At 36.1% G+C, this 14,006-nt stretch overlaps 1 protein-coding gene across 8 annotated transcripts in view; it reads left to right on the forward strand.

Moving 5' to 3' along the window:
• The window catches only part of PTPRK (protein tyrosine phosphatase receptor type K), a 553,961-nt gene that overhangs the window by 460,694 nt on the left and 79,261 nt on the right, over positions 1-14,006 (forward strand). For all 8 annotated transcript variants that reach the window (XM_027601765.2, XM_027601758.2, XM_027601759.2 and 5 more), the window contains exon 13: positions 70-106. In XM_027601765.2, coding sequence (XP_027457566.1) covers positions 70-106 — 37 coding nt within the window. The remainder of the gene's footprint in view (positions 1-69; positions 107-14,006) is intronic.

Genomic DNA, 14,006 nt, shown 5'->3' on the forward strand with positions numbered 1-14,006 from the left:
AGCCGGGATTATGAAATAGGAAACATTGTCTATACACTGACTGCTCTCTTTCATGTTTCACTCCATCAGGAAACTAAAACCCAGTGCGTACGAATTGCCACAAAAGGTAAGAGGTTTGCCTTTTTTTTTTTCCTTGAGATTCCATTCTCCAGCTTTGTAAAATGAAAGAGCTTTGTTTCCTGCTTCAGGGCTAATTAAATGTGGCACTTCTATTACAGAGTATTTGTAGTAGGGCCCAGTTAAACTGCCAGCCAAGTTCTCTGACTCACTTGGGTGTCTTTAGCACCTAATGGGGTGCTACTTTCCACCCTCTAGTACTTGACTGGAGGAATCCTGTTATGAGGATAGGAAGGATTTAGAAAACCTTAGAAGGGTGTATTTCTGCCATTTGGTGTCTGAAAGGTCTTATGCTGCTGATCAATCAATATATTAGGAAAAGCTCAACAATATCAGCTTAAAATAGCAAGTTGCTTGTTTAAAAACTTCTGTTACTTTCTGTGGTAGACAATCAGACATAAATAGGAACTGAGCTAGTCTGTGCATATGTAAGAGCAGAGATATGGAGACCGCTCTTTATCTTCATGAGTCATGCAAGCAGAGATGTGGAGACCACTCCTTACCTTAATGAGTCGTGCAATTCAGTTGAAGCTACTTTACCTTTTTTTTTAACTTAAAAAAATTGTTTTAATGCCCTTGATGCCAAGAAATTAGATCTGTGATGGCTGATGACCAGGGTAATCCTGCTGACATTGCATATTATAGTTTAGTTGCCTAGTTTCTTTAGGGGGAAACGTTTTCATCTTTGAATGAATATTTGGAGTTCAGGTGTGAGAAAGTCTCCTGAATTCACTATGTTTATAATCCATTTAAGAGTTCTTTGTGCCAACGAGAGAGAGAGAGCTATTTGGTGTATTCTAGCAAAAGAAACAGGAAAAAGCTGTCCCCGTGCGGACGTGGGACTCCGCAGAGGGTTGGTGCTCTGGGTAGTTTCTGCCAAAATTAGTATTAAACCCACATTCATGAGCAGTAGTTGATTCATTTGGGGTAGAAATGAATGGCCATATTCTGTTTATGCTGGCATCTTTCCTTTCATCATTTTTCTCCATTTAATCATCAATCTGCTCAATTAAGCATTTGTGTTTTACTCATGATTTGTAAAGGCAATAAAGAAAGACTTTTCCCTTGACTCATAAGAAGTAATAAATAAAAAAAGCTTCACAGAAGAGAAAAAAAAACACACCTTTTTTCAATTCAAATACTAAGATTCCTCATAATTTTAAAAATTAAGCAATTCTTAATGATGGGATGAGAAAATATATACAGATAAACGTATAATGGATAGGCATTTATTTTATTTTAAAAGCTTAGCTTGTAGATCAAAAAATCAGAGCTGGAATTTTTAGAAGATAATGGCAGAAGACATTTAGATATATATCACCTATGTTTTTCCAGATTTAAAATAGAGCCAGATATACAAAATGGTCTTGCATCATCCTTCAAGAAGCTCTTTAGGTATGGTCATTCTACATATCTATAGCTGAGAAAAGAAAGCTATAAATGATTCTAAAATTTTAAATTTTCTTATTTGGTTATTGAATTATTTGCATTTACACAAGCTGTTTCAAATGTCATTTTATCCCTGTCTCAGTACATATAAAATTATAATGACGAATATCACATGATATTTAGACTGTAGGGGAGGTGAGATTATGGAAATTGAACTTACCATGTGGCATACAATATCTGCCAGAAACCAAGAGGTGGTAAGAAAGAGTTCATTTGTGGTAGTTTCTGCTTTGTCTAGTAATCTATCCATGCTATTTTTCTGAGTCTCAGTTTGACAGTGTGGTTTAATGAGTGAGAGAAAAGGACTCTGACCCTAGACTATCTGGGTTCAAATCCTGACTTTGCCCCTCACTTCATTGTTGGCAAATTATTTACCCATCATCCTCAAAATAATATTACTCCTTGTCTTACTGTTATTGTGAGGAATAAAATAGTTTATGTATATGAAATTCTTCAATAATGCCTGGTATAGTGTGACTATCACATAAAAGTTAATTGCCATTTTTATCATCATCATAATTATTACAATCATTGTGTACCTTACTTCAGAAGGACATACTGTAGTCCACCCTGGTCTGTGGAGGGTAACATTCCAGGACCCCGAGTGGATGCTTGAAACCACAGATAGTACCAAACCCTATATATACACTATTGTTTTTCCTGTCCGTGCATACTTATGATAAAGTTTAATTTATAAAATAAGCACAGTAAGAGATTATCAATAATATCATTACAAAATAGAATAGTTATAACAATATACTGTAACAAAAGTTATGTGACTGTGACCCCTCTCTCTTTTTCTCAAAATATCTTACTGTACTCACCCTTCTCATTCTTGGGATGATGTGGCTTTGATAAAGCCTTTTTGATGAGATGAAGTGAGGTGAACAATAGTAGGCTACTACTGACCTTCTGACAATAAGTCAGAAAGTGGATCATGTTTCTGGACCACAGTTGACCATGGGTAACTACAGCATGGAAATCAAAGCTGGATAAGGGTGTAATTTGTGTTACGTAGTTATGAGAGAAATATGTATAAAAACAAAACTGAATTTCTGTGATAGAGATTACTTGGAAAAAAGTAAGTTTTTTAATTTAATTCCTTCTCTGAACATTTAGCAGTTTTCCATTTATGAAAAACCACAGTTTTTAGTTTAAAATCAATTTATTGCCTGACTGCGTTTTGCACTAACACCATACAAGTATTAGTCAGCTTTGGAATAAAATTTTTGGTATGAAAATAAAAAAGTTTCTCACAGAACATGTTGAAGACAGACTTAATAGTCAAAATGGCATAACCATATGAGGAAGAGGCATGAAGGAACCCTCTGGGCAAGGAGTGGCTCAGTATATCATAAGAATACATACAGGTAAAAACCCATTAAAGTATATACTTAAAATGTGTGTAGAGGTCCCTGCCTGGCTCGGTTGGTAGAACATATGACTCTTGATCTCAGGGTTGTGAGTTCAAGTCCCACAATGGGTGTGGAGCCTACTTTAAAAATAAAAAAATGTGTGCACTGTACTAATTTAGGGGACTGCCAATTCTTGTGGGAATGTGAGAGAATATAAAAGCCAAGAACAATTAGCATACATACTAGAGTAGCACGATGATTTTGAAAATTTTTTGACATGTGAGAATTGTTCTAGAACATTTCCAGTATGTATTGTTTCCTGCCTTACTGGAACTCATTCCTTATGATGGCCAACACATAAAGAGGATATAGACATTGGCTTGATCATTAAAAAAAAAGTATGAAGTAAATAATCAAGGTTATGATGTCTAAAATGAAGATGATGTGAACACATGTTATGAGACGAGAGAAGAGGTGTTCTGGAAGTCGTGTACATTGCAGTTAAGATCAGTGGTGCTGCCCTCTGACTCGTGTGTAGGTAAGAAGTCATTGAGAAGCCATGTGTCAGGAATGAAATGGATGGGCTGATCCAAATTATCATGAGAAACATGAAAGTCATTCCATTTATAAGGTAGCAGACCCCAAACTAGAATTGTTGCAGACCTATGAAAAGGACTTTAACCAGCTGTATCTTGGAAAAGCAGTTTAAGGAGAATAAGTTTCGGGAAAGATTTTTGCAATACATCAAGGAGGAAGGACAACACTGGGAAATCACTTGTGCAGTGAGGTGGGAACACTATGCAACTTGCACGCTCAGCATGCTTAGATGCAAGTCTCTCTAACCTCCGCTGAAAAGAAAGTGTTTTAGGTTGTTTAATCTAGTTTGCTCTCTGCCCTTTTATATATAACAGTTCTCTAAATCCATATATACACACATAAACACATGCACACACCATTATTTGCAAATTAGTAGCTAAGATCTTGTGCTCTGTTGCCATAAATAATTTATAGAGCAATAACTATTCCTTTCTTAAAGAAATTATCTTCATGAGTAACACCTCTATGGTAAGATTTAAACATACCAATTTATGCAAATATATAAATTATAACAAAATTTACTCAAAGAATTTTCAAAAAGTACTTCTGGAAATATGCTGTATCCATATTAAACTAACAAGAGGGGGGTCCGGGTGGCTCAGTCGGTTGAGCGTCTGCCTTCGGCTCAGGTCATGATCCCAGGGTCCTGGGATGGAGTCCTACGTTGGGCTCCCTGCTGAGCAGGGAGCCTGCTTCTCCCTCTCCCTCTGCTGCTTCCCCTGCTTGTGCTCACTCTCTGGCTGTCTCTGTCTCAAATAAATAAATAAAAATCTAAAAATAAATTAATTAACAAGAGATGCATTTCGATTGAATTTTTATTTTCTCTTGTTCAATAATATTTAGTATGTTACGTCATTTAAAAATTTTCTCTCCATATAAAAAAAATCATTTATGGACCCATGTATTTATTCATTTACATAAAATTATTCTCAATGTAAAGCAAGTATGGATAAGAAATTCAAATATTGAGTATTTCCTTAAAATAAAACTGAAAAAGAAAACCAGCAGTTTGAGAAATTGAAAGTGTTTTAATCTGTTTATATAAGTAGCTTAAATTTTGAAACTATTTTGGCTGTGTCCAATTTCTCCCTCATCTGAATTTCTGGATTTTTGAAAGAAAACTGGTTAAAATTTAATTTTAATGCAAGTTTCTATGTTGTTTGAATCTGTTTATTTTCCCAAAAAAAGTCACATTTCCACTGATTAAAGCTATCACATTTGGTAGAACATAAAAATGTGCAATATATGTAAATTTATTTTAACATAGTATTTGAGGTAAAAAGGAGGGGTTTACTTTAAGTTAATAAAAGAAGGCTTTATTTTATATTATGACAAACGCTTAAATTCCGAGTCACGAGTGGATTTTATTCCAAATCTCCATTTGTAAATAGTTTGCTTTGGCAGACTGTTGTTTGTCTACCCATTAGCCATTCTTTGACTTCTTCCACTTTCATTTGGATATCAGTATTCTAATCATTCATTTAGCAAGTATTTAGTTAATGTCCATAAATTACCACACAATGTGCTAGGCCCTGGGGATAAAGCAGTGAAATAAAGAGAACAAAGACCTTACTTCCGTGGAACTTAAATTCCAGTAGAGGAAACAGACCAGACAAAATAAATGTGATATGTCAGATGGTGATACCTTCTTTGGAGAGAGATAAAGCCGTAAGGGAGGGCGGGGGGCTGGAAATTCTGGGGCACGTGTCTAGGCCATAACTATTCCACATACAGTTATCAGAGAAAGACTCCCTGGTAAGGTCAAGGACGCAAGGGAGTAACCCATGTGGGGAAAGATCACACAAGGCAGAAGGAACACGTGCAAAAACCTTGAGGAGAATGTGTCCTTAGCTGCTCAAGAAAGGTGAGCTCAGACTGAGGGGATGAATCAGATGGGTTCAAATGAGCAGTCCTCAAACTTGAGCGTTAGTAGAATCATCTGGAGGGCTTGTTAAGGAGATTGCTGATCCTTAACTCCAGAGCTTCTGTATCAGTAGGCCTGGGGAGGGGCCCAAGAATGTGCATTTCTAACAAGTTTACTGCTGATGCTGATGCTCTGGGGACCACACTTTGAGAACCACTGATCCAAACAAATCCAATGCACCTGGCCAGTGATTGCTTTAGGCTTGTGTATGTCACTCAGTTTTGGTCAGGGAGATCTAAGGATCTGTCTTCTGTTGGGTGTTCTAACAAATTGGTTCCTTTCTGATTTATAAAAGAGAGATGGCAAGAACAATCTTCAACCCATCTTTCTTATCTTGGGGCATTGTTTTGTAAAGTTGTGATATTAGTTGTGATATTAAAATTGAGAGCAAAACTGGCTAAAAAGAAGGGAAAGTCAAGGAAAACAAATAAGCCAACTCCAAGCCCAAACGGCGCTGAGCTTTTGAATTACCCATTGCTAGAACTCCTTAACCCCAGATATTTATGTTTGAAAAAACAAAAGTCTTTTTTTTAAAGCACTTTTTTTTAAAGATTTTATGTATTTATTTGAGAAAGAGAGTGGGAAAGAGAGAGCATGGGGGGGGAGGGTCAGAAGGAAAAGCAGACTCCCCGCTGAGGGGGGAGCCCAATGTGGGGCTCGATCCTGGGACTCCAGGATCATGACCTGAGCTGAAGGCAGCTGCTTAACTGACTGAGCCACCTAGGCACCCCGGAAAAAAAAAGTCTTTATGGAAATCACTACTTCTGGGTAATCTGTTCCCTGCAGCAAATAGTGTCTGAGCTGATGTTAGATTTTTATTTTACCTTGGGAATAATATCTTTAAAAATAGTGGTTTGTATCCAATGTGATATGTCAAGGACAAATTATTTCATACAGTGATTGCAAGAAAGCACCTAAAATCCATATAACCTAGTCATTACCAATGGCACTTTAAAAATTGGGAATTCCCTGGGCGACTGGGTGGCTCAGTCAGTTAAGCGTCCAACTCTTGATTTTGACTCAGGTCATGATCTCAGGGTCATGAGATCGAGCCCTGGTCGGGCTTCATGGTCCATGTGGGGTCTGCTTGAGATTCTCTCTCTCTCTCTCTCCCTCTGCCCCTTCCCCCGTGCGTGCACACCCATGCACTCGCTCTCTCTCAAATAAGTAAATAAAATCTTTAAAAAATAAATAGGGAATTCCTTTTAGGTGTCACTCTAGAATACCAGGAACACATCCTCACTGGCCTTCCGAGAGAGCTAGAAAGAAGGAACGCGGACAGTTTCACCAGAAACTGTGGAAAAAAGGGAATTCCAAAAGCTAAGGCATGCATATTTGCATTCATCCATTTACTTATTAGCAGTTTATTCATTCTTTTGATAAACCTAAAGTTGACATGTGATTGTGAAGGATGCCTGTAAAGTGGGTTTAATTCGTTTTATTTATCCAGGGAATGGTGTAAGTCAGATGATTATTAACTCAGAGTACTGCTTATTTTAAACAATGATATGCAGCCTTCCCTGATTCCTCAGAAATATCTTGACTTCATTGCTAGTGTGCATTTTAAACATGCATTCCAATATTAAGAAAAAATCAGTTGTCATGAAAGAGTATGTATGCATGGAAGATTTTATTCAAAATATATAATAGAATATACAAATAGTGGTAATATTTTAACTTACTTTGTTCTTCCCTCTTTTGCTGTCTATTCCCTAATTGCTGGGGAAAAGTAGGATTTTTTTAAGCACTTTCATAACCTTAATTTTGTCTCATGGTGCTTTTGTCAAATCTTTGTGCCCTTTTCTTTGAGTGTACAGATGGATAAAAGTGCCTTTTTAAGTGATGAGACATTCAGAAAAAGCAAACATGAGAAGAAAAAGAACACTTACTCTGTCAAGAAGTAGCAGTAAAACCATAAAGGCTCCAGTTGGTTGTACCATGTGTATAGAAGCTACTTGACTGAATTCGTTCCCACCATATTTACCACAGAGGAATTTGAACTTGAGTACGAGTCAGTCTCAGCTCTTAAAATGCACTTCTGTGCCTTATCTCTTAGAGAGCTCACACCTGAGGTAGAGGGTGGATTGAAAGTAGGGGTGAGGTCTAAAGAAAAAATATATTTAATTGGGCTTCAGGGTCTAAAATCCTAACTTTACATTTTTTTAAATTGTACTACTGTGCTTTATGTTTTGCCAGCTACATGTTGAAGAAAATGGTAAAGCATCAGGAAGAAATGTCAGATTCTTTTATGCCCGTTTTAAGCTGATAGTAACGGAGGTCAACTATGGTAGTTCAGTCTGGCCATTAAGAAACTCTGGGCGGAGGTGTAGCTTTTCTTGGTCTCAAGGATAGAATAGGCTTTCAAAAAACTGCCAACTCTTCTGACAAACTGTAATCCTTGAGAATAACTTTGTTTTTCATCTGAATGCCTAAGTGCGCTTGCTGGCACTCGAACCCCTTTCTCCTGCAAGGGAAGAGTGTGCCTCATTCCTCCTATTAGATCTGTATACTAGCTTTCAGAAATTAATCTGATTTTGGGTTAACATTTTTCTTGAACTCGGAAGGGAGGAAATTACAGAAAAAATATATTAGTAATAGAGTAATAGACTATAGCCTGAGAGAAATGAAAGCATATCTAAGTGAAACCAAGCTGGGAACAAATACAATTTTAATAAAGCTTAAATCAGTGGTTCATGGCTTGGAACTAACCTCTGTTAGACACCAGTATTTCCTGGTGCTTTGTCAAAGGCCTTATCATTGTAAATCTTTTTTTCTTTTTTCATTGAGAAAAAGTTACTAAAAAATTAATAGCTAATAGATTTTTAAACATGTTTGGGAAATGAAGATATCCTTTTGAAAAACTAGAGTTGCAATGAGATACCACCTCACACCAGTCAGAGTGGCTAAAATTAGCAAGTCAGGAAACAATAGATGTTGGCAAGGATGTGGAGAAAGGGGAACCCTCCTACACTGTTGGTGGGAATGCAAGCTGGTGCAGCCACTCTGGAAAACAATATGGAGGTTCCTCCAAAAGTTGAAAATAGAGCTACCATACAACCCAGCAAGTGCACTACTGGGTTTTTACCCCAAAGATCAAAGGTAGTGTGATCCGAGGGGGCACCTGCCCCCCAATGTTGATAGCAACAATGTCAACAATAGCCAAACTATGGAAAGAGCCTAGATGTCCATCAACAGATGACTGAATAAAGAAGATGTGGTATATATATCCAATGGAATATTATGCAGCCATCAAAAACTGAAATCTTGCCATTTGCAGCAATGTGGATGGAACTAGAGGGTATTATACTAAGCAAAATAAGTCAATCAGAGAAAGATAATTATCATATGATCTCGCTGATATGAGGAATTTGAGAAACAAGACAGAGGATCATAGGGGAAGAGAGGGGAAAATGAAACAAGGTGAAACCAGAGAGGGAGACAAACCATAAGAGACTCTTAATCTCAGAAAACAAACTGAGGGTTGCTGGAGTGGAGGGGGGTGGGAGGGAGGGGGTAGCTGGGTGATGGACGTTGGGAAGGGTATAGGCTACAGTGAGCGCTGTGAATTGTGTAAGACTGATGAATAACAGACCTGTACCTCTGAAACAAATAATACATTATATGTTAATTAAAAAAAACTAGAATTGAATTAAAATGTAGTATTTCTATAATGGAGTCAAAGTCTAATGAAATTGTCCAAAATGTTTATTATTCAGAAATCTCTTAGAATGAAGAATTGTCTGCATGGGCTGTAAGGTTTACAAGGCTAGAGGTGATAATCTGTCTATATTTGTTTTATCTGTGCCTGATACTTAATATAAATGTGGTCAATCTCTTTGGAATGGATAGGTGGATGAATGAATGAATGAATGAATGAATGAATATTGTTGTCCAGAATTGTTCTACTTTTGAATGCCCTGAAGATATATCAATTTCTTTTTTCTACTACATGTTTATTTTATTGGCATAATTTAGAAATAATTTTGAAGTGTTTTATTCTTCTACAGAAAAAGAAAAAATTAATATGAATAAAATTCTTGCCCTCTTAGTATTCCAGTCAGCTCTTGCTTCCCTCCATCTAAGCTGGACTGTACTCTTAGAATGGACAAAATGTAGAAAGGAAAGTTTTGCCTGAGTTATTAATTTCATTATTTCTTATATTATGTTTTACTTTTTTTGTAAGGAAAATAAGTTTAAAAAGTAAAGTTTTTACCCCCCCAAAGTATTTTCATTACTATAAATAGAGGAAGCACATGATATACAAACCCCTGACTTTTAAAAGCTTATGGTACAATTCATGACACGTATAACGGACTTGAGAAAAGTTAGACTAGAAAAAATACAATATAAATTGTATGTGTAATATAAATGTGTGTCTTACACAAGTATTCTACTAAAGCAGTGGGGAGTTTTCAAAAACAGCAAAGGTTACAGATAGGAAATTTCTGGCAAGTGATAAATTCTAATCACTGTCTTAAGAAGCCAATTGAATTTTATCTAATTATTATATTTATTATTTTATCATTTTTAGCAATTACATATTACAAAGATATTCCTGGTTTATTTTGCAAGCACTTTAGGGACTTCAAGAGCGTTTACTCTACGTTTGTAATAAACTACTTTTAAAACTGAAAAAAATCCTTATATATACCAATCTGCTATATGCAGAATATATTACCTAATATCTTCCTTTAAGGTTTGCTGTTAAGTTTCTTTATTTCTGAAAAGATGTAAAAATAAAACTTCTCCTCTGCCTCTGCTTTTAAGTATATCTTGAAATTGCAAAATGAGTAAGTAAAGCGATAGTGTCATTTGCAAATGCAGATATTGATTATGTGCAACCAAAAGAATATGAAAATAAATAGGTCTCTAACATACTGCAGCTACCACTCATAACCCCTGATTTCAAATTTAACACTGAATGGTTCTTCCATTTTTACTGATTGGTTTTATAAATAATGGAAATGGTATTGGTAAGTAAATTTGAACTTACAAACTTATATTAATAAAATATATTCCATTTAGTATTTGTTTTACAAGATGATTTTATGCTGAAAGTTTGGAATCCCTGATCTGAATCATGCCCTCATTTTATGGATGAGAAAACTGATTTCACTTAGGATTTGATTTCCAAAGTGGAATAGATCGTTGAAAGTGTAGGCATAGAAACCAAACCCTTGTACTTTTTTCAATATAGCACACTTATTCCACACTGCCTGTCTAGAATCACCAGCTTAAATACCAATATATGTTCAGGCCCCATCTTCATGTCAACCAAGGTAAGAGAATTGCCAAAAGTTCATTATAGTAATCATTTCTCTAATGTGATTAAGAAGAATTCAGAGATGTTTATTTGGGAGTGTATACTGATAGCATCAAACTGAGGATGTTAATACTTTATTGGGGAGAATTTTATAATTTAGAATTTCACTCAAACAATGTCAACAGCAAAGTCTTAATTATTACCTTTAATTCTAGACTATTGTGTCAGTCACTGAAGAGAATGAAGTCACCTTACTACTCATAGAACATTCCAGAGACATTTATGAGGAAGGGTCAAAAAACAACATTATCTGACAGAGCAAAGATGGCAAAAACATCTGGTGATAGGATTATCTCTCCCCACGATCCCTTTGTTCAAGCTGTCAATCAAAATGGAAACTGTTATCATTTCTAGAGAATCATATTGTATTAAATAGATAAGTGATTTGTAAATCATAGTCATTTTTCGTTTGGGGCTCTGTGGTAGGCAGAATAATGGGCTCCCTAAAGATGTCCATGTTCTAATCTCCAGATTACCTTACATGGCAAAAGAAATTTTGCAGATGTATTGAGTTAAGGATCTTGAGATGGGGAAATTAGTCTGGATTGCCCAGCTAGACTTAGTGTCATCATGAGGGATCTTATAAACGGGAGGGGGAAGGGTCAGAATCAGAGAAGGTATGTGAGGACAGAAGCAAGGATTGGAATGATGTGCATTGCAGAGCAAGAAAGGGGCCCTGAGCCAAGGAATGCAAATGGCCTTGGGAAGGGGGAAAAGACAAAGAAACCGTTTTCCCCCTTGAGCCTCCAGGAGGAACACAGACCAGCCAACACCTTAATTTTAGTCCTGCAAGTCTCATGTAGGACTTCTCACCTCTAAAAATGTAAGATAATGAATTTGTGTTGTTTTAACCCACAAATTTGTGGTAATTTGTTTCATCGTGAAAAGTTACTATTGCAGATTTTAGCACCTGTAAATGCTGTGAGACTTTGGAATCGGGCAGTGGGCAGAGACTTGGAAAAATTTTGAAGAGCATGATAGAAAAAGTCTAGATTGCCTTTAACAGACTGTTGGTAGGAATATGAATGTTTAAAGTCTCTGCCAGCAAGGGCTCAGAAGAAAAATAAGGAACAGGTTATTGGAAACTGAAGGGAAGGAGATCCTTGTTATGTGGCAGAAATTCAGCTGAATTTTGTCCTACAGTTGTGTGGGAAGCAAAATTTATAAACAGTGAACTTGGCTATGTAGGTGAGGAGTTTTCCAAGCAGTGTTGAAGTTGCAGCCTTTCTAAAAACACACATGTTGTATATACATATATATGGAGAGACAGACACACTCACACGTGTACATATATATATGTTGATGTTACTACTATCTTTATACAGTGGTGGTACAGATTCCCTATTTTAATCTTTTGATTTTGAAGAAGGTAAATGCTAAATTACAGAAAACTTAAAGTATTTTTATTCTTAGCAATTAAAAACAGGTCTTCAGAGTGAATCCCCACATGGGAAGGATTACATTAGCTTTATTGTGATATTATGATAACAAGAGCTCTGCTTCTCTTTTTTTCTACATTTTTATCCTATTGGAGGGAAAAAAAAGATTAAAATCCAATTTGGCCTTATTACAACACTCGGCAAATGTGTTTTAGAGGATTGGTTTATGATTTTTACTCCATAGTAGACAAAGTATTCTTTATCTTCTATCAGTTTAGTGTCTGATATTATGCATTCTATTCAATTTTTAATGAAATGTGGATTACTTTAAAGATTATCTCTCTGATTTAATAAATGGCATTAGAGTAGAAAGTTAATTGGATCTTTCATGAATAAGCAGTGACCACTATGTGTGATTGATAGGAGGAAAAGATAATAAATGACATATTTTTTAGTGTATATGTTGAACTTTTAGATTAGTATTTTTTTGTGATCAGTTTTCTCGAGTAAATTATGTAGTCCCTATTACCCTTATAAAAACTATGGAGAAATTCTTATTTCTTTTAAAAATAAAAATTTCTCAGGTTTTGTGAAAATGAGATACAAAAAAAAAAAAGTCACACACTTGAGCACATATATAGTTTATTTTCATTTTAAATACAGAAAGTGGATGCTGTCACCCAAACATCTAAATAGCTCTAGATCTATCTCCTCCTGTTTTGACAAGGATCTCAACTGAGCTTCAAAATTTGGAATCTTGTTCACTCCTTACAGTTTTTTTTCTCTTTTATTCAAGAGCTTCTGCTGAATTTAGTTTTGAGATCTCACAAGAGATTGTGATTCCTACTTCATTCTTTAAGGAAATACAGAAATTAATTCGCTTGTAAATATGATGGAGGGGACAGTGATAGTCACCACATTTTTGTATATCCGTGGTAGTGGTTCACAGTTTGAGTATCACTGACCCTTAAGTACACACAAATCATCCTTTTAAAACAATGCTCCTGTTCCTGATAGCTGTTTCTGTGTGCAGCTGTGCTTCCATATTGCAAATTCAGAAAGATGATGTTTGGATGACTAGCTGCTTTTATTTACCACACCCACCTTTGCATCTGTGCCTCGTAAAGATCTCACGTCTTTGCTTTTGAGGAAACCACCCATACTTGTATACCTCCTACTTTCCTGGCCTATTTGCTGCTATTATTTCCCATATGAAAATCTAACTGGGCTATGCTTTTGAGGGAGGGCTTCACTGTACTAGTAAAACTTTTCCTTTGCTCACTTCGATAATCATCATCTCGGGTCTGACTCCTTTATAGAAAGCTGCTTTGTACCGGCCACTTAATCGTTCTGACGAGTTTAGCCATTACGGTAGATAGTTTGAAGTAAACCTGGTTCATTGGTGGTGGTCTAACAGCGTACTAAAGACTAGAATCAGAGAATTTTTGTACAGAGATAAGGAAGAAAGAAAATTAAAGGTCCTGAGGAATATGTAGCTGGGACATCACTGCATATAATTCAGGCTATTGCTCTAGGCTTTCCTGCCACATCACTTTTTCGGAAGTGATAATGGTAACAGCTACTTTACTGGTGTGTGATTGGGTTTTTTTAATTTAAATTTCACATCATCATGGTGAACAATAGTCATCCCTTAAATACATCTTTGTCCATTGTTTAATTTCCTACACCTAATAATTTCACCAGCTGCTAAACATTGGAAATTTGGTCATCCATTCAGAATGTATTTACTTTGTGTGCTCATTCTCTGTCAGGCTCTAGGCCAGATATTGAACTCCAAGAAAGACAGTTGTGGGATGGAGGGCATGACACCTGTATGCAGTTACTATGCAGAGCAGTTTGGG

This window comes from Zalophus californianus, chromosome 7, assembly GCF_009762305.2.
Source record: "Zalophus californianus isolate mZalCal1 chromosome 7, mZalCal1.pri.v2, whole genome shotgun sequence".
In the NCBI taxonomy this organism is placed as follows: domain Eukaryota; kingdom Metazoa; phylum Chordata; class Mammalia; order Carnivora; family Otariidae; genus Zalophus; species Zalophus californianus.